The sequence below is a fragment of the Schistocerca piceifrons genome, chromosome 1, assembly GCF_021461385.2.
Source record: "Schistocerca piceifrons isolate TAMUIC-IGC-003096 chromosome 1, iqSchPice1.1, whole genome shotgun sequence".
Taxonomy (NCBI): Eukaryota; Metazoa; Arthropoda; class Insecta; order Orthoptera; family Acrididae; genus Schistocerca; species Schistocerca piceifrons.
In genome coordinates this window covers 879,098,307-879,123,928 of record NC_060138.1, presented here as the reverse complement: position 1 = coordinate 879,123,928, position 25,622 = coordinate 879,098,307, and the positions used below count along the sequence as shown (strand labels likewise).

General features: G+C 44.6%; 1 protein-coding gene across 1 annotated transcript in view; it reads right to left on the bottom strand.

Annotated features, from left to right (window-relative positions):
* Nucleotides 1–746: 746 nt before the first annotated feature.
* Nucleotides 747–25,622, bottom strand: part of LOC124776180 (sodium-dependent serotonin transporter) — a 470,801-nt gene continuing 445,925 nt past the window's right edge. The window contains exons 12-13 of the mRNA XM_047251016.1: nt 22,010–22,177; nt 747–896 (exon numbers count right to left, since the gene is read on the bottom strand). Of these exons, the coding sequence (XP_047106972.1) occupies nt 747–896; nt 22,010–22,177 (318 nt within the window). The remainder of the gene's footprint in view (nt 897–22,009; nt 22,178–25,622) is intronic.

Here is a 25,622-nt window from a genome sequence, read left to right as displayed (position 1 = left end):
ACAAGCAGCGTGCCTGTGAGTGTAAACAGCCGAAATTTCAAGATGTGTGACAGTTCTCTAAACGTGTCTTATACTACTCGAGGATCCTCGCGATTTGTATCAAAACTTTAATATGCGTGAAATGGTTGCTACTCAGCACCTAATCAAATTCGTTAATAGTGACTACGACACTAACAGCTTACCGTGCGTATATAGCCAGCAATTCTTAAGACCACTACTTGCACGGTGTTACAGAATCGGAAGATCGCTTTGCATGCATTTTCCTCTTGCCGAGGGCGTGAGGTGACGTGTTTTCTCACGTCGTTAACACCAATACTAGATATACAAGTATAAAAAAAAAGAAATCGGTACACAGAAAGCGGAGAGATATAGAAATGCGAATACAAATGCAGGCTGATCGTCAACTGCAATTCTTCTTGGTCGACACGTCGGTAAATGGAAGGTGCCCTTTTATGGAAAAGGGGAATTGGGAGGAAGGGCGAGGATTAATGGGGGAAGGGGGGTGGGAAGGGGTGAGCGCAGGAGAGCAGGCAGCTCTCGGCGTTCCACAATAGCCGCAGACAAAGTGAGTCGAGTAATGCGATCTCTGGGGCTGTGCAAACAGCGGCCAGCAGCGGAGGGCCGCTTCGCGACCTTGCTTCTGGCGGCCAGACTGAACCGCCTGCGTGTTCCGCGGCTGTGGCTGCAGCTGTGTCGCGGTGCCGGTGGCTGTGGCGCGCTCACACGAGCCACTCCGGCCGGCTGCGTCACACGTGCGTGCCCGCGCCGCCGCCAGAGACCGCCACTGCGCCTGCGCAGCCGCCGCCCGTGCTGTCCGCTGCGCCGTAGTTGGAGTTGACGGTCACCGCTGCCGGCTCGTCGCATTCGTCGCACGGCTTCACTGCCGCTTTCACGCGCTGCACACAAACAACGACAGGTGTTCAACTCGCACGTGTTTCACACTCACAAGGGAACCTCCCCATCGCACCCCCCCCCACCCCCCCACCACCCCTCAGATTTAGTTATAAGTTGGCACAGTGGATAGGCCTTGAAAAACTGAACACAGATCAATCGAGAAACAGGAAGAAGTTGTGTGGAAGTATGAAAAAAATTAGCAAAATATACAAACTGTACCGTAGTCCAAGGGCAAGATAGGCAACATCAAGGAGAACGTGAGCTCAGGAGCGCAGTGGTCCGGTAGTTAGCATGAGCAGCTGCGCAACGAGAGGTTCTTGGTTCAAGTCTTCCCTGGAGTGAAAAGTTTAATTTTTTATTTTCAGACAATTACCGTCTGTCCGTCCGTCCGTCCGATGCGAGGTAACTGCGCCGTAGTATGGGGACGCTACGCCTAAACAAACATCGAAACACACGACTGTGAAACTGTTGCATTCATTTGTTGCAGTTTATGTGACAAAAGTTCGGAGTAGGTATTAAAATCCATGGAGAAGAAATAAAAACTTTTAGGTTTGCCGATGACTTTGTAATTCTGTCAGAGACAGCAAAGGACTTGGAAGAGCAGTTGAACGGAATGGGCAGTGTCTTGAAGGGAGGGTATAAGATGAACATCAACAAAAGCAAAACAAGGATAATGGAACGTAGTCGAATTAAGTCGCGTGATGCTGAGGGAATTAGATTAGGAAATGAGACACTTAAAGTAGTAAAGGAGTTTTACTATTTGGGGAGCAAAATAACTGATGATGGTCGCAGTAGAGAGGATATAAAATGTAGACCGGCAATGGCAAGGAAAGCGTTTCTGAAGAAGAAAAATTTGTTACCATCGAGTATAGATTTAAATGTCAGGAAGTCGTTTCTGAAAGTATTTATATGGAGTGTAGCCATTATGGTAGTGAAACGTGGACGATAAATAGTTTGGACAAGAAGAGAATAGAAGCTTTGGAAATGTGGTGCTACAGAAGAATGCTGAAGATTGGATGGGTAGATCACATAACTAATGAGGAGCTATTGAATAGAATTGGGGAGAAGAGGAGCTTGTGGCACAACTTGACGAGAAGAAGGGACCGGTTAGCAGGACATGTTCTGAGGCATCAAGGGATCACAAATTTAGTATTGGAGGGCAGCGTGGAGGGTAAAAATCGTAGAGGGAGACCAAGAGATGAATACACTAAGCAGATTCAGAAGGATGTAGGCTGCAGTAGGTACTGGGAGATGAAGAAGCTTGCACAGGGTAGAGTAGTATGGAGAGCTGCATCAAACCAGTCACAGTACTGAAGACCACAACAACATGTGACAAACTCTTATGTTTTCACCACTTTTTTGGGAGTGATTATCACATCCACAAGAAAACCTAAATCGGGCAAGGTAGAAGAATCTTTTTACCCATTCGCCAAGTGTACAAGTTAGGTGGTTGACAACATATTCCTGTCATGTGACGCACATGCCGTCACCAGTGTCGTATAGAATATATCAGACCCGTTTTCTTGTGGAGGAATCGGATGACCTATGACCTTGGGTTCAAATGTTTTCGGTTCCCATTGGAGAGGCACGTCCTTTCGTCTACTAACCGCACGGTTTTGCGGTGCGGTCGCAAAACACAGACACTAAACTTATTGCAGTGAACAGAGACGTCAATAACGAACGATCATAGCTTTGCGAAAATAAAGAATGTAAACTTTTCACTCGAGGGAAGACTTGAACCAAGGACCTCTCCGCAGCTGCTCACGCTAACCACTAGACCACGGCGCTCCTGAGCTCACATTATCCTTGATGTTGCCTATCTTGCGCGTTGTATATTTTGCTTACATTTTTCATAGTTCCACACAACTTCTTCCTGTTTTCTCGATTGATCTGTGTTCAGTTTTTCAAGGCCTATCCACTGTGCTAACTTATAACTAAATCTGAGGGGCGTGCGATAGGAAGGTTCTCTTGTCAGAAAGAGTATCTATTATACTGCAAAAGATCTTTTCCGAAGATTTCGTCAAACTTCTTTCACCAAACACCTTCACTGAAGCAATTAGACTATTGTAAAATTTTTCGTCATACAGTAGTGGAAATCAGTATAAACGCATGGATAACTGCAGGAAAATTAGCATTGACGACTGAAATATTTGTGCCCATTGTATACGCAATAGTATGAGATCTGGTACACTCACAAATGTAGTCAAATGGTATCGCATTTGATGGCGTATGTAACAAGAAATCAACGATTCAGGTGGTAGAAGGTGGAACACAGTATAAAGGCAGTAAACTCTTTGCAGTGTAAGTGTGTGCGTATGTGCCTCTGCTGCAGATAAGAAACAAAAATCATTAGTGATAGTGCTTGTTTAAATTGTAGCCGCGCAGGATTAGCCGAGTGGTCTGAGGCGCTGCAGTCATGGACTGTGCGGCTGGTCCCGGCGGAGGTTCGAGTCCTCCCTGGGGGTGTGTGTGTGTGTTTGTCCTTACGATAATTTAGGCTAAGTAGTGTGTAAGCTTAGGAACTGATGACCATAGCAGTTAAGTCCCATAAGATTTCACAAACATTTGAACTTTTTTTTGTATAAATTGTGACGATGCCTCACGGGAAACATTTGCCATGAGATGAAAAAACAAAATTCGGTGCGTGTATGGAAATGGGACACTCTAACCGTCAAATCGCCAAGATATTGAGCTGTTCAAGTACAGTGATTGGTAATTTCGTTAAATTGGGCGCACGATACTAATAGAAAGAAAAATATGGCCAAAGTAGAAAATTATTTGAGGCATCGAAGAGGTTCCTTTTACACGAAGCAAGGGCCACATACTTTTATTCTAAATTTCTTGCGGATCTACAGTTGTCAATAACTGCCAGACGTGTACAAGAAATTTTGTCAAATGCCAAATATCTTGCATTCAAGGAAAGACTGCAGAAACCTGCCCTAACAACCAAACATAAGCAGGCCAGATTGGAGTTTGTGAAACACATAAATCGTATGCTTCAGAATGGGATAAAGTGATTTTCAATCATGAGAAGAAGTTTAATTAAGATAGGCCGAATAGATTTCAATATCATTGGCATTATCTGGGAACAGAGCAGCAGGTAAGAATGAGCAGAAATTTTGTTGGTGGAAATGTCGTGATTTGGACAGGCTTCTATGCTAAAGGTAAATCATATATTGCTTAGCGGAATACCACACTGACTCTAACATGTCCACTGAGACGCTATACACAGAATCGATTAGAATGTAAAAAGAGGATAAGAGACATTCAAACAGTCATTCTTCCCGCGCTCCATACGTGAATGGAACAGGAGAAAAACCCTTATAACTGGTGCAATCGGACGTCCCCTCTGCCATGCACCTCACAGGGGTTTGCAGAGTATAGATGTACACGTAAAAGCTAGACCCATGCTTCAACTTTTATCTAATATCTTTGATAAAAGCTTACCTAGCACACTATCAACGACTTCACCAAATGGCTTTGATAAAAGAACTTTGCCAGAGATTTTATTACACTGCAATACGGCGCTGCCAGAGATTTTATTACACTGCAATACGGCGCTGAACGTCTAACAAGGTGCACGGTTGAAGAAGACACTTGTAGTTTGACTATCTAACAGCTTGCAAACACAACAAAAATTTCATTTTCAGTATTTGATACAACTATCGCCCGCCCCGACAGCTGAGTGGTCAGCGCGACGGATTGCCGTCCTACGGGGCCGGGTTCAATTCCTGGCTGGGTCGGCGTTTTTCTCCACTCAGGAATTGGGAGTTGTGCTGTCTTTATCATCATTTCATCCCCGTGCGGCTCGCAGGTCGCCCAGTGTGGCGTCGAATGTAATAAGACCTGAACCAAGGCGGCCGGACCTGTCCCACAAGGGGCCTCCCGGCCAGTGATAGCAAACGCTCATTTCCATATAACTATTGACTGAATTTAAAAATTTAAATTGTTTCCATAATTTGCACATCCCGAGGTATAATCTTATGTCAATGGTTTAACACAACAAGTCAAGTACTGCAGGTAAACACTGAATATACGTTTTGAGGCAGCATGACTCACAGCGCTCAAATTACCCAGACGTGATTCAGCCAGTATCTGAGAATGAGAGCAGTTAGCGACCAACAAGCTTTACACATAATTTCAAGTCTGTTTCTCGCTGGCATGCCCCCACAAAATGATGAAACGAAAAACGTTTTTCACTTACTACATTCCCTCAGTTCACGCAGTAAAACTTTAGCATCGTGTACGATGTTTGAATGATTGAATTTACTGCGGACTCTGTTACAAACACATTTATCAGACAGTATCCACAGATACCACTGAATGTACCTGCTAAATTACGTCATCGTATGACGTGGAGTTCAGGGGATATGAAGTCACAAACAATGAGATGAGTGCAAAACTGCTTTTGCTTGAGACGGAGCGCAGATTATACAGACTATTCGTACCACTGTTTGCTGATGAGAGTAATTCAGAACCCTTACTAAGCTTTTTCTCGCTTAAATGCTTGACTCTAAGTACACGGTCCAGTCACATTAATGTGAGAACCTGTCAAAAGCCAGAGTAGCCACCTTTTGCAACGCAGATGTACAGAAAGGGGCTCAGTGAGGCTCTGGAAGCCACTGGCGGAGATGTGGAGCCATGCCGACCAGTGCCGTGACCAAGTGTGCTAGGTTTCTCGGTCGAGGCGCTAACAGCCCCGTCGACGCGGCTCCACAGATTCATGACTGGATTTATATGCCGGTAGTTTGGTGGTCAGGAAAGTACGGCAAAGTCATTCATGTGCTCTTCGAACTGCTTACGTGCACTTCGAGCTGTGTGACACGTTGCAATTTCCCTGTTGGCAGATGCCATCATGTCGAAGAAAGAACAAACTACGTGTCGGGGTAGACTTGGTCACCAAGGGTAGATACATACTCTTGTTGATCCACTGTGCCTTCCAGAATGTCGAGATCACCCAGGGAATGCCATAACGCTTCCTGTTTCGAACAGGACGCTTCCGACGATAGCTGCAGGGCCGAACGCGGCAATAGCCATCTCTTCGATGGAGCGTAAAACGCGATTCATCTGAAAAGGCCACCTGTTGCCATTCCATGGACATCCAGTTGCGGTGCTGGCATGCAAGTTCCAGCTTTCGTCGCCGATGAACTTCAGTCGGCACGGGTGCACGAGCCGGGCACCTGCTGCGGAGACCTATCAGCAGAAACATCCGCTGAACGTTTTTTGAGGGGACACTGTTGATCTTGCTTCATCTGGGCGGTCACTTCCTCAACAGGTGCACTTCTATTCGCCAGTACACACCCTCACAGCCGTCATTCACCTCTGTCACCTACGGCCCGTGGTGCACCACAGTTAGCCGGCCGTTGTGGCCGAGCGGTTCTAGGCACTTCAGTCTGGAACCGCGCCACCGCTACGGTCGCAGGTTCGAATCCTGCCTCGGGCATGGATGTGTGTGATGTCCTTAGGTTAGTGAGGTTTAAGTAGTTCTAAGTTCTAGGGGACTGATGACCTCAGAAGTTAAGTCCCATAGTGCTCAGAGCCATCTGAACCAGCAGCACAGTTGCCTCGGCGCCAATGGTAGACCCAATTTGCCATGCATAGTACACTTTAACCACGGCGGGAGGCAACGGTTTTCACAAATGTTGGCTCGAAAGTCGGTGATCTTGCCCTTTTGAACATGTCTGCATTATGACAACGACTGCACTGCTTGCCGTGTCCTGACACGCTTTATATAACCTCTTGTGCTAGTGTTGCCACCTGCCGTGTGTGAGTGGTTATTGCACGTTGACGTCGAACATAGGCGGTACTAACGCTAATGTGACTGGATCGTGCATTTAACACAGTAACTCATTTGTAAAGCAGTCAGACGTTTGAAGTTGTTTTATACATAGCAGTTCGATTCTATAAGGAATCGGTGGTAGTGGCTGTTCTTGTTGCAGTGAGCCGCGCGGGGTAGCGGCACGGTCTAATGGCGCCTTGTCATGGTCCGCGCGGCTTCCCCCATTGGAGGTTCGAGTCCTACCTCGGGCATCGGTGTGAGTGTTGTCCATAGCGTAAGTTAGTTTAAGTTAGATTAAGTAGTGTGTAAGCTTATGGGCCGATGACCTAAGCAGTTTGGTCCCTTAAGATCTTAGCACAAATTTACGAATTTTTGCTTGTTGCAGTCTTAACTGAAACAGTAAAATTAGTATTCAAATACTGGAAATTATACGAGAATCATTGCAAGGTAAACGAAGAGGTAAGAGAATCTCCTTGCTATGGGCACCAGCTCATGTAGGATTGTGTTACAGTGGAAAAGTCGACCAGTTACCGAAAGAGACCACCGTTTTTGGTCCTGTAATGTCCATAAGTCTAACATTCTCCGATTTCCTGTTATGGATACGGAAACAGGCGGCAGAGAAATGGGAAGAGGTTTGGCGCTTTTCCATCTCCCATAAAAGGTCAACAGTACGTTGCGATCCAACTAGTAATTAGAAGCTCTACTTGGTTTCGAAAATTTCAGCTGAGCAGGAAGCTGATAACTACCTTGGTACGAACGATCGTCCACCATGGTTCATCTCCGTTGCACTTACATCGGGCAGGCGCCAACGATAACCCTTTCGGCGACTATAAGAAGAAATAAGAAGGAAATGTAGCCATTCACTGTTTTCCAGCAGTTTCTACGAAGCTCAGCAAATTCGTTTAGTACGAAACTTGAGAAATTGCCCCTTCCAATAAGTGCTCTTGTTGTCCTCAAGTATTTATCGTCGTTTCTTATTTACGCGAAATAGTAACGTGTTTATATGAAATCTGATGATAAAATACCGATCGCCAGGTATACGGGTCACAACCTCTGTTGATTTCTCTTTTATATTATATTTTTTTCTATAGCTGGTATGTGGAGTTTATTTCGCTGTAAGTATTGTACCTTTACGAACATTGGAAGATAATCCTAAATCGTCGTTTCAATTACAAGGGTCATTCCATAAGTTATGGAAACTATGGTATACCTTACGATAATGCGATATCATGAGAATTCCATTATGTGCACTGAACCAGTATGGCATGTGCATCTGAGTGCTAACATGAAAAATGGTTCCAGTACCGGTGGTCACGTCAAAGGTTGAAATGAAAAACACGTATTGGAGCTCAATGTAAATGTATTGTGAGCGAGTACAAACGGAACAAAAATGAATGAAAATCAACTATTGTGCTTCAGAGTAGTCCCGCAGTGCATTCACACAGTTTCCAACGATGGTGAAGGCACTGAGTGCCACTGAGATTGCTATCAGTGTGTGGCATCTCTCGACGAAATACCGTGACATATTCGACTTGTTTACAAACCTGCTCCCACGCAGTGGATTCCTCAGTTGTCAAATGAGGTTGGAGTCGCATGGTCTGAGGTCTGGTAAGTTGGGTGGGTGAGGGAGAGTCATCCTGCAACGAGGCCAACCTCACACTGAATATTTCAGGCGATGGTACTGAGCTCTCCTCGCATGCAGTCGCAATCCGTCGGTTGATTTCTTTAATGTTTGCCGCGGGCTTTAGAATGTGTTTACTGTGACTACAGTGATGCTACACGTTCGCACTATCTGCCATAGTCGCCATGACTTCCATAATGATCCTCCTACGAGAGGCGTTCAATAAATAACACAACACAATTTTTTCTGAGGGCAGGTTCACTTCAGGTTTCCGGTACACCACATTATTCTTACTGTTTTCACTACAAAACCGTACTTTACTACGTAATCTTCATGCAATGCGACGAGCTTATGGTACCTTACAGGAAGGGCCTGTATACCCGCATGGTGCCAAACTACTAGTCGACGTCTTGCGCCAACTCTTGCTGCCTAAATAACCTCCCCATCATCCACGTACTGCTTCCCGCGGAGTGCATCCTCCGTGGGTCAGCAGTTGGAAGTCGGAAGTTGCGAGATCTGGGCTGCACAGTGAACTTCAATGTACTTTCATTGCGATGAACACGGACGCCTTACCCAACGACTAATCGTGCTTTTGTTAAGTGCCACGTTCAAAAATGGTTCAAATGACTCTGAGCACTACGGGAATTAACTTCTGAGGAAGTTCCAGGTCTCTGTAGACACTGTGCAAGCGCGTATGAATATCAGCGATGTTCTTATCTTCAGCGAAAAGAAACTCAATAACAATCCTTTATTTGGAACGCACCTCCATTATGGACGCTATTTTAAAGGCTACGTATAGCGCCGCCGCCTATCGCTACGGTCACAGGTTCGAATCCTGCCTCGGGCATGGATGTACACTCCTGGAAATGGAAAAAAGAACACACTGGCACCGGTGTGTCAGACCCACCATACTTGCTCCGGACACTGCGAGAGGGCTGTACAAGCAATGATCACACGCACGGCACAGCGGACACACCAGGAACCGCGGTGTTGGCCGTCGAATGGCGCTAGCTGCGCAGCATTTGTGCACCGCCGCCGTCAGTGTCAGCCAGTTTTCCGTGGCATACGGAGCTCCATCGCAGTCTTTAACACTGGTAGCATGCCGCGACAGCGTGGACGTGAACCGTATGTGCAGCTGACGGACTTTGAGCGAGGGTGTATAGTGGGCATGCGGGAGGCCGGGTGGACGTACCGCCGAATTGCTCAACACGTGGGGCGTGAGGTCTCCACAGTACATCGATGTTGTCGCCAGTGGTCGGCGGAAGGTGCACGTGCCCGTCGACCTGGAACCGGACCGCAGCGACGCACGGATGCACGCCAAGACCGTAGGATCCTACGCAGTGCCGTAGGGGACCGCACCGCCACTTCCCAGCAAATTAGGGACACTGTTGCTCTTGGGGTATCGGCGAGGACCATTCGCAACCGTCTCCATGAAGCTGGGCTACGGTCCCGCACACCGTTAGGCCGTCTTCCGCTCACGCCCCAACATCGTGCAGCCCGCCTCCAGTGGTGTCGCGACAGGCGTGAATGGAGGGACGAATGGAGTCGTGTCGTCTTCAGCGATGAGAGTCGCTTCTGCCTTGGTGCCAATGATGGTCGTATGCGTGTTTGGCGCCGTGCAGGTGAGCGCCACAATCAGGACTGCATACGACCGAGGCACACAGGGCCAACACCCGGCATCATGGTGTGGGGAGCGATCTCCTACACTGGTTGTACACCACTGGTGATCGTCGAGGGGACACCGAATAGTGCACGGTACATCCAAACCGTCATCGAACCCATCGTTCTACCATTCCTAGACCGGCAAGGGAACTTGCTGTTCCAACAGGACAATGCACGTCCGCATGTATCCCGTGCCACCCAACGTGCTCTAGAAGGTGTAAGTCAACTACCCTGGCCAGCAAGATCTCCGGATCTGTCCCCCATTGAGCATGTTTGGGACTGGATGAAGCGTCGTCTCACGCGGTCTGCACGTCCAGCACGAACGCTGGTCCAACTGAGGCACCAGGTGGAAATGGCATGGCAAGCCGTTCCACAGGACTACATCCAGCATCTCTACGATCGTCTCCATGGGAGAATAGCAGCCTGCATTGCTGCGAAAGGTGGACATACACTGTACTAGTGCCGACATTGTGCATGCTCTGTTGCCTGTGTCTATGTGCCTGTGGTTCTGTCAGTGTGATCATGTGATGTATCTGACCCCAGGAATGTGTCAATAAAGTTTCCCCTTCCTGGGACAATGAATTCACGGTGTTCTTATTTCAATTTCCAGGAGTGTATATGATGTCGTTAGATTAGTTATGTTTAAGTACTAAGTTCTAGGGGACGGATGACCTCAGTTGTTAAGTCCTATAGTGCTCAGAGCGATTTGAACCATTTTTAATTCTTCTCCTACGCCTTAGCTGTTACAAGTGTTGTAAATTTACATTTAAGTGCTTGAAGAATGTTTTTCCTGGGATTTGGTTGACACTTTTACTTGCAGAATGGAACACCTGCTACAGACATACGGTATTTCAGTTAAATTATGCACAGAGTTTGTAATCTAGCGGTGATGATTTTGGCTGTGGCTGCTGTATTCTGCAAAACCTTTGGTGATGGTGTTTCTCAAATCTCAGTCAGTAGAGGTTTTGGAAAGACAAAGGAATATTTCTCACAATAGTTGACTGTTTTGACTAACTTCTTTCAGGGTTCATTAGGAATGATTTGAAATAATTATAGAACTAATTATAGAACTTAATATAAAGTTTGGGACTCTACTACTTCCGTCTTTAGCCAATAAAATTTCGATATATTACTTTAATGCTTCTGTGAATTCGAGCTCATCTTTTTGTATCTTACTACATCTAGTATCGTATGCACACATGGAAATCAAAGCAGATATATTGATTAAGAAATAAAGAATACAAGAGAGCATTTACTAGAAGGAAGAAAAGTGAAATCTCTGAATCACTAATAAGGTTCAATGATATATTCAGTAATTATAACTTGTACAAATGAGATACGTGAACACTAAGGCAAATATCTGAAAGTGAAAGTAGTGTTAATGTACAAACAGGCACAAAGTACATTACGGTAGGAAGAGAAATAATTGAAAATGTGTGCGGTGTAATGTGACAACAGCCGAGGATATACATCTACTTGCATACTGTGATAAACCTTTTGCATTCCTTTTATGTTTTCGTCTTCTTTAAAGGCAAAGAGAAAAAATGAAGCGGTAGTCCATCATAGAGCCAATGCCTACCGTCAGGTATTTTTGATTTTCCGTTGTTAAAAAACAGACGAGTTTTTCTTGTACCAGGAGGAGAAAGGAAGGATTCGCGTTCAGCTAGTGAACGAGCCATTTTAAGCGAGTAATTGTAGACCGCCATTTTGGGGCCGCTATAAATAAGTGAGGAGTATGTGTTTCATATATGCACCGTTTAGAAAAATACAGTATTGTTTTATTAACAGAAATGTCGTGTGAGTTATTATTTCAAATAGTACGATAATTACAGGAACTAAAGCCCACCTGTGTTCTTTGGAAAATTACGAAGGTTTGATAAGCTCAATGGGAACACGGCGACCAAACGTAGCATTATAAAGAAGGGTAAGCACAAATCTACAGCGGAGAAAGAAATTACTTCCCCCTGCAAAACTATATAAACTAATACGAACTTATTTCCAGGTATAGCTCAGCTTATTGTGCTTGTCATTCATGCCGAAAAATTAATCTCATTAATTCAATACATTTTAAAAAGCCACGCATTTTAACGTTTTATTATAATCTATTCCATTATTTTATTATATTATAATACACAAAAAATTAATTGTTTATGTGATTGTTGCCATAAACAACTATTTTTACAATTTTCTGCCTATGGTGTGGTCATTAATGGCTGTTTCTTAGTTTTACTAAATTGACGTCTAATCGAAAAATAGCTGTCTGTGCCTTGAGACTCTAAATATTATATAATTTTTCTTTTAAAAATAACATATTGTATAGTGGGAATTGTGTATAGTGGCAGCCGGTGTACAAGAGAACGAGAAAGACAGGACAGGCCAGTTATTGTAACATGTATCTGAAACCTTTTTTCCTCTTGACTATTTTCTAGTGTCTTACAATATATGAATCATTTATTTGAAGTAAATATTATGAACTAAGATTTTTATTCATATCGGACAAAAGACGGATGTCATGATCATTGCAAGTACTTCTACTAACTAAAAATAAAGTTTTGATTAGTGTCAAGAGTTACATAGCTCTCAGCTTAAAATGAATACAGCGATACGAATAGAAATAAAAAAAAGTAGTTACAATCATAGATCCTTTTCTGGTGGCAGGTGCAGATAAGAGATTCCTTTTATTCTCAAAGTGCCAGCTTGGACGGTAGCCTACACATCAGAAGCAATGTTAACTGACAGCTGATGCTGCTGTCAATGCTTCCTTATATGAACAGTGGCTTTGTTTGACAGTGGCTGATGACGTCAGCAAGTCACAATAGAGTGCATTTGCATGTGCAAACTCAGGGTGCGTCAATGAACGAGCCCACGTGCTCTCGTCTACGCTTGCTCCATATGGCCAAAATCATACAGGGTTGGTGCAACAAAAATGACACCTCTGCTACCTCTTTGGTAAAGATTTGGATAACATCTCTTTGCAGGTGCAATGCTATTCCAGCACGCCTTTCAATTCACCGCTCAGTAAAGGACTGAGCCAAGTATACTACATGATGCAATACGCCTTTCGCAAAGGCAGCATGATATGTTATTGATCTTTTCTGTATTTGTGTTAGAAGCTAGCATTTTTCGTAGCTTCTTCAGTAAAAAGTAAGTCGTGTTACTGGGTAATAATCTTTGCGCTAACTATAAACAATGTTTCTTAGCAGTTCGGCTCATTATTTTACAAAAATCCATCAGAAATTTTTGAATACTTACAGGCATCAAATATGCCTTAAAAGTTTAATAGTTATAATCTTTTATGTTCTGAATACCTACAGATGTAAAATACGTACTCTGATTTTCGCTGCGGCATTTCTACAGACATTAAAACGTTTGGTTAGAATTATAGAATTGTGATATCCAAAACCACAAATTATCATAAAGTTTTGATCCATACCTACTCTAACTATGATTATCAGCCTAGAATTGCCATTTAAATAAAACTTTGAACACTTAATGGAAAGGAAACGGAGACACGTCACCACCCAAATTTTAAAATGAAAGTTTCCCACCTTCAGGTGGAATGTAATTGCCTTTTTCTCGTTTCTGGTTTGTACCATCTTGTGATTTAGATCGGAAGCAACCTGCTGAGAGCGTATTGAAGATGAATTCTCGTCAGTGAATAAATATTTGCTTCTATATACATATTACTGAACGTAACTCTGTGCGAGTTTACCAAAGTATGTCATCTGCGATTTTCAGTGCTACTAACCGGTAATATTACAAACAGTAAATTGTACTACTGCTCTTTCTTGGGGAAACGTTGGGACAAGATAATGCCTTGCACATGTTGTTTAACCAAAACCCTATCACCGCATAGGACACTGGCCTTCCGACCTACTACTGCTTCAACCTTTCACAGAGGACAGTGTGAGCAGCATATGACTCTGAATCTCTTTGCCATATACCTCGAAACATTCAACAGTTCTTCAATGTTTAGTACATGCAGTATCTCAGTTGACCACCCAAATAGCTAAAACGTTGGCCATTGGTCATAAGTGAGGCAATGAACTTGAAAAATGGTCCATTGTTTTATGTGAGAACACAATAAGTTCTCGGGTTTAATGATCGCATTATATGAAATATACCTCTTCAAATGGTTCAAATGGCTCTGAGCACTATGGGACTCAACTGCTGAGGTCATTAGTCCCCTAGAACTTAGAACTAGTTAAACCTGACTAACCTAAGGACATCACAAACATCCATGCCGGAGGCAGGATTCGAACCTGCGACCGTAGCGGTCTTGCGGTTCCAGACTGCAGCGCCTTTAACCGCACGGCCACTTCGGCCGGCAAATATACCTCTTGCTTGCTTCTCTAAGACAGTGGTAGACATAATCAATGCTATGTGGCGGTTATATAAAAAGCTGCCTCTTACCGCTTAAAAAATAGGCACATGTTCTGACCCAAGTCACTCACCATTTACTGTCGTTATAACTACCATCTAACTACATTTTAGCTATTGTCTGATGAGGGGAATAGAGGGTGTCAAACTTCCTCAGGAGCACGTAATTTAAGCAGCCTTTCCGACAGTGCATGGGGGCGTCTGGATGTGTCTCACGCTACTGGAACTTTTCAGCTGGTGATCGCAACACACCATACCCCCAGAACGTGCACGCGCAAGTCATCGTCATCCGTCGAGAAGTGAAAAACTGAGAAAGATCGAATCATTAGCTTGAGGAACATACGAGTCTCATATCGACAAATCTCACTGACTGTTGTCTGTAGTGTAACGGGTACAGAATGTGTGGTGATGAGACAGACTCAGGACAACTGTGTGTCGAGCAGAGCAGACACGGGTCCTTCCAGGAGGTCGACACCATCGGAACATCGGAGGATTGTTCGACGCTTTCTGATTAGTACGCGAATAACAACAACTGACATCTGGGCGAAGTTTACAGGCAGTGCGTCACCACAAAGCATTGGGACAGATTACTGTGAGGTCCCGAGTTGGCAGGCGTCGTTTACCACACCACAGACAACAGGCATTTGCACTGTGTAGGGAAATAGTTAACAGGGATATTGTGTGGCTTTCTGTAGTGTTGAGCGATGACTCCAACTTTTGTTTGTGATGGTCAGATAGACGCTAAAGTTTCCATTGACAACCTTGTAATGAGTTACAGGGAGCAGCGATTGACGAGACCCATACCTCTCCACCTTCTAGAATAATGGTGTGATGAGATACTGGATATGATAACAGGATTGATCTGATAAATAATGAATGGAAGCTGAATTACCGTCAGTATGTGACGTGTGTAGTAAACCTTGTTGTCATACGCTTCATGAAATTGAATTTTCCAGCAAGATAATCCAAGACCTCACACTGTCGTTCAAACCACAGAAGAACTGAACAATGTACGGATCCTTGACTCATCTGCCCGATCCCCTAATTTGTTATCCATTCAGCATGTATGGACTGCGATGGGAAGACGTACAGTTTCGCATCAGCCTCCAGCCAGTACTCTACACGAACTGTCATAGCATGTGTTTCAGGCATGGCAAGAAATTCGTCAAGATGACATTCGCAGGCTGTTTGCTTCCATGCCACATTGAATACAAGAGGCCATTCGTGCATGGGGAGCTCACACCTCGTACTGATGCCCGTGATGGACATGAGAATATAATTCAGTCTAAGGACACCTTAAGATCAGAACATGCTCTCGAAAGGCGTGGTGCCAATCGTAAGTAACTATTATTTATTGACACCGCACTACAGTTTCACCTACTTGAAGATACAGTTACGGACAGCTCACTCTCCATGAGTCGGAAAGTAATTAAAAAAAGTTTTGTTGTAGTGGAAAAAGAGTTCATACACAATTGTCTCTCATTAATGGTTGCCTTAGTAGAAACAGAAATGTTCAGCATGCAAAATTACGGAAACAAAATTCTAATTTCCCAGAATGTGTAAGGAGCTATCAAAAGCTTCCGTACGAAGGCCGTATTATCAGAACCGGTATGACAATCAGGAAAAATAGTCGTGAGCATTGAGACAAACTTCCCACTGACGCACAAGGCTGAAGGTAGCTGTTTGGTAAAACACCGTGTCCTGGTGCGTGAAGAAATCGGTAACTTTCTGCTGCGCATCCTCTTCCGTCAGAAATCGTCGACCCTGTAATGCCTTTCTCAACGGAATGAAAGCACGGGGAGAGATCAAGGCGTTACGGTATTTGCGACCGGAGGACATGCGTTAGCACGATGCATCAGCAAACTCCATCGCAGATTTCTACAACGGTGGTTTTCGGCAGACATGCCAACCAGTATACACTACTGGCCATTAAAATTGCTACACCAAGAAGAAATGCAGATGATAAACGGGTATTCATTGGACATATATATTATACTAGAACTGACATCTGATTACATTTTCACGCAATTTGGGTGCATAGACCCTGAGAAATCAGTACCCAGAACAACCACCTCTGGTCGTAATAACGGCCTTGATACGCCTGGGCATTGAGTCAAACAGAGCTTGGATGGCGTGTACAGGTAGAGCTGCCATGCAGCTTCAACACGATACCACAGTTCATCAAGAGTAGTGACTGGCGTATTGTGACGAGCCAGTTGCTCGGCCACCATTGAGCAGACGTTTTCAAGTGGCGAGGGATCTGGAGAATGTGCTGGCCAGGGCAACAGTCGAACATTTTCTGTATCCAGAAAGGCGCGTACAGGACCTGCAACATGCGGTCGTGCGTTATCCTGCTGAAATGTAGGGTGTCGCAAGGATCAAATGGAGGGTAGAGCCACGGGTCGTAACACATCTGAAATGTAACGTCCACTGTTCAAAGTGCCGTCAATGCGAACAAGAGGTGACCGAGACGTGTAACCAATGGCACCCCATACCATCACGCCAGGTGATACGCCAGTATGGCGATGACGAATACACGCTTCCAATGTGCGTTCACTGCGATGTCGCCAAACACGGATGCGACCATCATGATGCTGTAAACAGAACCTGGATTCATCCGAAAAAATGACATTTTGCCATTCGTGCACCCAGGTTCGTCGTTGAGTACACCATCGTTTGCGCTCCTGTCTGTGGTGCAGCGTCAAGGGTAACCGCAGCCACGGTCTCCGAGCTGATAGCCCATGCCGCTGCAAACGTCGTCGAACTGTTCGTACAGATGGTTGTTGTCTTGCAAACGTCCCCATCTGTTGACTCAGGGATCGAGACGTGGCTGCACAATCCGTTATAGCCATGTGGATAAGATGCCTGTCATCTCGACTGCTAGTGATACGAGGCTGTTGGGATCCAGCACGGCGTTCCGTATTACCCTCCTGAACCCACCGATACCATATTCTGCTAACAGTCATTGGATCTCGATCAACGCGAACAGCAATGTCGCGATACGATAAACCGCAATCGCGATAGGCTACAATCCGACCTTTTTCAATGTCGGAAACGTGATGACACGCATTTCTCCTCCTCACACGAGGCATCACAGGCAACGCCGGTCAACTGCTGTTTGTGTATGAGAAATCGGTTCGAAACTTTCCTCATGTCAGCACGTTGTAGGTGTCGCTACCGGCGCCAACCTTCTGTGAATGCTCTGAAAAGCTAATCTTTTGCGTTTCACAGCATCTTCTTCCTGTAGGTTAAATTTCGCGTCTGTAGCACGTCATCTTCGTGGTGTTGCAGTTTTAATGGCCAGTAGTGTACATTCTTCATTCTATGATGGATGTCCACCGGTGTTTGCTCTTCGGCAGCCAAGAAAGGAATAACAAAACGTTCGTCTGTTTGGACGCACTTAGTAATAACGTTAACATAGTTCACGTTTCCGCATTTACTGAAAACATTCTGGAACGACACGAATGCAACACCTTCAAACTGAAACTTTCCGATCGACCTTTATAACACAAAGAGCAGCATTCCTCATAGAATATGATTTAATGATGTGCTATTACAGCGATTTGCATAGCTTTAAAAAGTTGCAAGTGTTTGCAGCTTAATACGTTAAATGTACAATCCACGAGTAACTCTGATACAGTTTCAACTTTTGTTGTTACTCACTCCTTCACATTAGCCAAGAACATTTGAGACCACATTAGTATACTACACTGAAACAATTTTATGAATTTACAATATTTGTCCTTAGTATTCCAAACAGAACCTTTCTCCTCACTTACAACAATTACACGATTCATGTAGATTGTTGTTTTGCTCTTAGAGAAATAAGTAACAATGAAAGAACAATACCTTTAAGCTTCTCATTTCGAAAAGGACGTGGATAAGCGGTACTTTACCTTTTATTTGCGCGATCTGAAGAGGAACGAGCCCCTTTTCCGTGTGAAATCCGATTACGTTTACCTGTTCGCGGCTTTAGATTATAAGAGCAGAAAAGGCGAGGACTGTGTTTTTTCGTCACAGATATCTTGCGTGGGTTTTTTTCCGCGTGAGACAGAGCACAGATGCCTTGCACTAGCAGACCTCTCGTTATCGGTGCGTACTGTTTACGCAACGTCATAGCAACCCGTTACTAATTATTAGCATCAATACCTAACATGTAGGGAGTGTTGTATGGAAGATAGCAACTACATCAGGGAGTCATAATTTTCCGTTACATTAGCTGTGGGGCTATGTATAACAAGCAACCAGTATCATATTTCAGGCATTTTATACAACATTCGTCTATTGAGTGTAAGTGTCGGTCCTCGTTGTCAGGCGATTTGATATCAAGCTGTTTGGCGTTGCATGTTCTAATCTCACTTGTTTTATAGCTATTTCGGAGAACTTTTAATGAGATCTGCAAGACCCGGCATTTATAAAGCTTTGAAGAACCTCTTTAATTACTGTTCATAATTTACCTAAGTTTGTAGAGATTCCTCAGACGCTAAACAGTGCCCTCGAACTATGTTGTTCATGGACTCAGTATGTGAGACCATGGCAATGGCATGGCGAAACTTGATTAGACAAGTCAAATGACTTTGTGACACCACGACAGATCCACAAGATCTGAAATTCACCTATGAAAAATGCAGCAAACACTGCCTTGGTACCGTCACATTATTCTGATCGTTGTCCGCCTGCTTAGGTGAGTGGTTACGTGCTTGCTTCCCATGCACTGGGCCTTGGTTCGATTCCCGGCCGGGTAGGAGATTTTCTCCGCTCGGGGACTGGATGTTGTGTTGCATTTATCATTTCATCTATCATCATCAGGCGCAAGTCCCCCAATGTAGCGCCGACTGAAATGAGACCTGCACTTGGCGGTAGAACCCCAATGGGACATGCCGGCCAACAATGCTATACGGTCATTTCACTTTCATTGTGATCGTTGAGGCACGGTAGTGAATTACGTGATCGTAGAGAGAGGTGTACATGGAACACCCTCTTTACGATTGAAACACGCGAGAAAGTACACTCCTGGAAATTGAAATAAGAACACCGTGAATTCATTGTCCCAGGAAGGGGAAACTTTATTGACACATTCCTGGGGTCAGATACATCACATGATCACACTGACAGAACCACAGGCACATAGACACAAGCAACAGAGCATGCACAATGTCGGCACAGTACAGTGTATATCCACCTTTCGCAGCAATGCAGGCTGCTATTCTCCCATGGAGACGATCGTAGAGATGCTGGATGTAGTCCTGTGGAACGGCTTGCCATGCCATTTCCACCTGGCGCCTCAGTTGGACCAGCGTTTGTGCTGGACGTGCAGACCGCGTGAGACGACGCTTCATCCAGTCCCAAACATGCTCAATGGGGGACAGATCCGGAGATCTTGCTGGCCAGGGTAGTTGACTTACACCTTCTAGAGCACGTTGGGTGGCACGGGATACATGCGGACGTGCATTGTCCTGTTGGAACAGCAAGTTCCCTTGCCGGTCTAGGAATGGTAGAACGATGGGTTCGATGACGGTTTGGATGTACCGTGCACTATTCAGTGTCCCCTCGACGATCACCAGTGGTGTACAACCAGTGTAGGAGATCGCTCCCCACACCATGATGCCGGGTGTTGGCCCTGTGTGCCTCGGTCGTATGCAGTCCTGATTGTGGCGCTCACCTGCACGGCGCCAAACACGCATACGACCATCATTGGCACCAAGGCAGAAGCGACTCTCATCGCTGAAGACGACACGTCTCCATTCGTCCCTCCATTCACGCCTGTCGCGACACCACTGGAGGCGGGCTTCACGATGTTGGGGCGTGAGCGGAAGACGGCCACACGGTGTGCGGGACCGTAGTCCAGCTTCATGGAGACGGTTGCGAATGGTCCTCGCCGATACCCCAGGAGCAACAGTGTCCCTAATTTGCTGGGAAGTGGCGGTGCGGTCCCCTACGGCACTGCGTAGGATCCTACGGTCTTGGCGTGCATCCGTGCGTCGCTGCGGTCCGGTCCCAGGTCGACGGGCACGTGCACCTTCCGCCGACCACTGGCGACAACATCGATGTACTGTGGAGACCTCACGCCCCACGTGTTGAGGAATTCGGCGGTACGTCCACCCGGCCTCCCGCATGCCCACTGTACGCCCTCGCTGAAAGTCCGTCAACTGCACATACGGTTCACGTCCATGCTGTCGCGGCATGCTACCAGTGTTAAAGACTGCGATGGAGCTCCGTATGCCACGGAAAACTGGCTGACACTGACGGCGGCGGTGCACAAATGCTGCGCAGCTAGCGCCATTCGACGGCCAACACCGCGGTTCCTGGTGTGTCCGCTGTGCCGTGCGTGTGATCATTGCTTGTACAGCCCTCTCGCAGTGTCCGGAGCAAGTATGGTGGGTCTGACACACCGGTGTCAATGTGTTCTTTTTTCCATTTCCAGGAGTGTATAACGAGAACTTGCTATTACGGATTTTCACTTGACTGTATACTCTTACCTTCCTCGAGATGTGAGAACTTACATATCCTGCAAATACTATAACGCAGCCAGTTTAACATGAAATATGAACTATATACATATCGTGAAATTTGTTAGAAGACATTTTCACATACTCAGATAAAGCATATGACAGTCACATTAGTGGCTATTTATAGTCTTAGAAATAACCTGTAAGAGATTAACACGTTTTAGGATTTGTGGAGCGAAATCTATAGATCTATCGTCTACAGCAGTTGCCACTGTTGCATTGAATGTCAGGAATGTCGAGACGATTATAGATCATGAAAATATATCCGGATACTACTTCGATATTCCTAACAGCACGGAGAGCGTTTGCACTTAAAATCACACCACTTACCCCGACGTATTACAGGAAAATTAGGGTAATACAGGAAGTCCTGCAACGAATTGATGAATAACAAGAACTCACAAGTCTGACACCACCGTGTGTGATGTGTGTACTACTGGTAGTAATAACAAGACAATACTTGCGTAACTGATAGCAGTGACGCGAGGAGTGCTCATCCAAGCAAAGAATGCAGTTAGGTACAGACTGGAGGATAGCGAGAATATCTTCCGTGAAAGAAAGCGCACGGTATATTTGGTACCTATTCGAAATAAAATTGGTCACAAATATTCAGAATCGTGTTCCTGCAGGTTATGGTAGAGATCTTCTCGCTTGTAACAGCACACTGTACCGGAGCCAACAGTTTCAACAGACAAATCACATTCAATCGCAGCGTGGAAGAAACGCCCACGATGACATCAGGGTTAGATATGTTTAGCAACAAGTGTGAAGAAATCCTTTCGTGCGGCAGTATGATAGCTGAATATGTGAAAATCCATGCCTCATGATGATTATGGCTGTAGCTACTACTTGATATTACGGCAGACATTTGACTCCATGGGTAGAATCTGCAGAAATTACTCGTGTGATGCAATATTCATGACTGAATAGGAGGATGACAGTCTTATGTGATGCACATTGGCACGGTTAGATATTTGTTCTTAATCGAATCCATAAAATTAGATATATTGGAAAATTACGCCGTTTTATGACTTCCGGTCAGGATCTTTGTACTGCCCCACAATTGTTCAACACCATACTCTACTCGATGAGCCGATTCCTTAGAGACGGGTTAGGAGAGACGGGTTTCCGATGGTAGAATTGACGGATCAGAGTGACGGTTACCTGCAGGCAGGTCCCGGGAGTGGTGATGAGCATGTAGATGATGTACAGGGGGATGCAGACGAGGGACGAGGCGGTCAGCACCCAGCCGACGCTGATGCTCCACGCAGGGTACACGTACTCGCCCGGCAGCATCTCCTCGTACCCCATCAGCGAGAAGATGAAGATCACCTGCGGGCATGCGTCAGCACATGTTAGTAGCTTCAGTTACGTTGCACTTACACCATATATTTACCTCTACGTTGCTTGGAATCGCTTGTGACATGACTTGGTCGATAATTCTATTTCTCACATTATCATCTATATCTTTGCTCCAACGCAATGCTGTGCTAGTTATTAGACATTTGACATTTTATATGACGCCTCGCCACCGATATTTCTATGTTTTAGCTTCACAAAATTTTCCTTTTACTTTTTATTTCATCAGAAAAGTTCGCCTGCTCACCTTACCTGTCAGCTGTATTCCAAGATACGAGGGCTATCCACAAAGTACATTTCCTTTTGGAATTAAAAATAAGTAAAGTATTGGAATTTTTTTATTATATACAGATGAAAGCCACACTTAAATACTACTTTTCTACATAGTTTCCATTTAAATTAAGGCGCTTATCGTAGCGATGGACGAGCTTGGAAATTCCTTCGTCGTAAAATTCGGCCGCGTGCGCCTTCAACCACGTGGTTACCTCTTCTTTTGCGACAGAAAAGGTGTGATTTTTGTGGATTTCCTGGAAAGAGGCAAAGGTATTGCCAAACTCTGCACAACCTCAGAAGAACAATACAAAACAAGCGCAGGGAAAAGTTAGGCTCAAAGATCTTGCTGATTCACGACAACGCCCGGGCCCACACGGCAAATGCCACTCGTGAAGTTCTCGAATCTTTTAAGTGGGAGTTGTTTCCTCATCCGCCGTACAGTCCCGACCTGGCACCGAGTGACTTCCACTTATTCCCAGCAATGAAGAAGTGGTTGGCTATGCAGCGTTCTGATGACGACGCACAGCTTCAAGAGGAGTTAACCACGTGGTTGAAGGAGCAGGCGGCCGAATTTTACGACGAAGGAATTTCCAAGCTCGTCCATCGCTACGATAAATGCCTTAATTTAAATGGCAACTATGTAGAAAAGTAGTATTTAATTGTGGCTTTCATCTTTATATAATAAAAAAATTTCCAATACTTTATTTATTTTTAATTCCAAAACGTAATGTACTTTGTGGATAGCTCTCGTATATCTTTATTTATCAAAGACAATGTCCTGACTGACTGACTGATTGATTCATCAGCGCCCAGTCCAAACCGCTAAGGATTAAACTTGAAATTGGGACAAAGTGTGGATCTTATCCTGTAGGCATCGTTTAAGGAGCGATTTTTCGGAATTCTAACGCTAAGAGGGTAAAAATAGCGGATGAAGTGTTTCTTTAAAAAAATGTTGCTATTAAGGCAGTTTTGAGGCTAGCCCTATCAAAACGGATGTTTGGTTTCTCGATCATAAACAAAGAAATGTGTGTTTCAGCTTTTTTGGAAATTTAACTCTGTTGGAGTGAAATAATGGGTGAAAGTTATTTTTGAAGACATTTCATTATTAAAGAACTACTGAAGTATTTTAAAGCTACATGTATGAACTCTGCTATCTGACTTCCCGGTTACAAATAAAAAATGTTTCAGTGTTTTTGGAAACTGAATCCATAACGGGGTGAAATAGGGGATGGAGGATGAGATTTTTGATGAAAATTTTTTATTATGAAAGCATTTTTAAAGTTAAATCTATGAGAATTTAAATTTGCCTTCTCTGTCAGAAATAATACATACACATGTCAATGTTTTTGGAAATTCAACCCCTAAGGGGATGAAATGAGGTCAGAGCGATACATTGCCTCATCATCGCCCAGCCACAGCTGCTAAGAATAGAAACTAAGTTTGGAGATGGTGCGGATCTTATACTGTCCGAAATTCTACTCCCAAGAGGGTGAAAATAGGGGCTGAAAGGCTTTTTGAAAGTATGTCGCTATTAAGGAAATTTCATTACTGACAAATAGTGGCCAATATCAGAGAGAAATCTTTTTGGTTTGCCTGCCTCGAAAATAGATAATTACTAAAGAACTACTAAAGGATTTTAAGGCTACAGCTATGGCAATTGGTACTCAACTTCTCGGATAGAAATAAAAAAAGCACGCTGTGCCAACTGCCACAAGCAAACACAGAAACCATTTTAAGTTACCAATAAATATATCAACTACGCCTGAAGTTATTACATTTTATATTATTATATGTTGAATCCAACACCCCATATGTCAAGCTGTAATATGATTACTCACCAACAAAAGCGCGCCAAAGTACTTGCCTCGTTGAATACTTCGGTTCCCATCAGATCACTGAAGTTAAGCAAAGTAGGGAGTGCCTGGTACTTGGATGGATTACCGTCTGATTACACCACGCGCTGTTCGCAGTTTTCCCTTTGCCATCAAGGCAAAATGGAAGAGGAGTAAAGTCCGTGATCGTTAGGCTTCCGCCAATACCCTGGATGAAAATGCAGACCTCTCCACATCGTCTCATGAAGTGAGAGCATGTGACACTGTTGACGCAGATCCACCCGTCGGATGAGGACTTCACGCTCGGTGGCCCACTTGGTTCTGTTCAACAGGAGTGGGCTATGTGCCGGCACCGGGTTTCATGCTTCCCCTTCTTTGTCACCATGAAATACAAACATGAAACCACACTATACATGCACCTTATAGAGCTCCATACTTTTTTTTTTTTTTTTGAGACATTGGTCTTCTGGCTGGTTTGATACAGCCCGTCACGAATTCCTCTCCTGTGCTAACCTCTTCATCTCAGAGTAGCACTTGCAACCTACGCTTTCAATTACTGTTGGATGTATTCCAATCTCTGTCTTCCTCTACAGTTTTTGCCTCTAGTGTCATGGAAGTCATTCCCTCATGTCTTAACAGGTATCGTATCATCCTGTCCCTTTTCCTTGTCGATGTTTTCCACATATTCTTTTCCTCTCCGATTCTGCGCAGAACCTCCTCATTCCTTACCTTATCAGTCCACTTAATTTTCAACCTGTAGCACCACATCTCACATGCTTTGATACTCTTATGTTCCGGTTTTCCCACAGTACATGTTTCACTACCATACAGCGCTGTGCTCTAAAGTACATTCTCATAAATTTATTCCTCAAATTAAGGCCTATGTTAGATTCTAGTAGACTTTTGTTGGCCACGAATGACCTTTTTGCCATTGCTAGTTTGCTTTTGATGCCCTGCTTGCTCCGTCCGTCAACGGTTATTTTGCTGCTTCATTGACTTCGTGAGCATCAATCCTGATGTTAAGTTTCTCGCTGTTCTCATTTCTGCTACTTCTCAATACTTTCGCTTTTCTTCTATGTACTTTCAATCGATATTCTGTACATTCCTTTCAGCACATCATGTAATTCTCCTTAACTTTCAGTCGGGACAGCAATGTCATCAGCGAATCGTTGTCATTGATATCCTTTCATCTAGCACCTTAATTCCACTACTGAACCTTTCTTTTACTTCCATCAATCCTTCTTCGATGCACAGATTGAATAGTATGGGCGAAAGGCTACATCCCTGTCTTACACCCTTTTTAATCCTAGCAC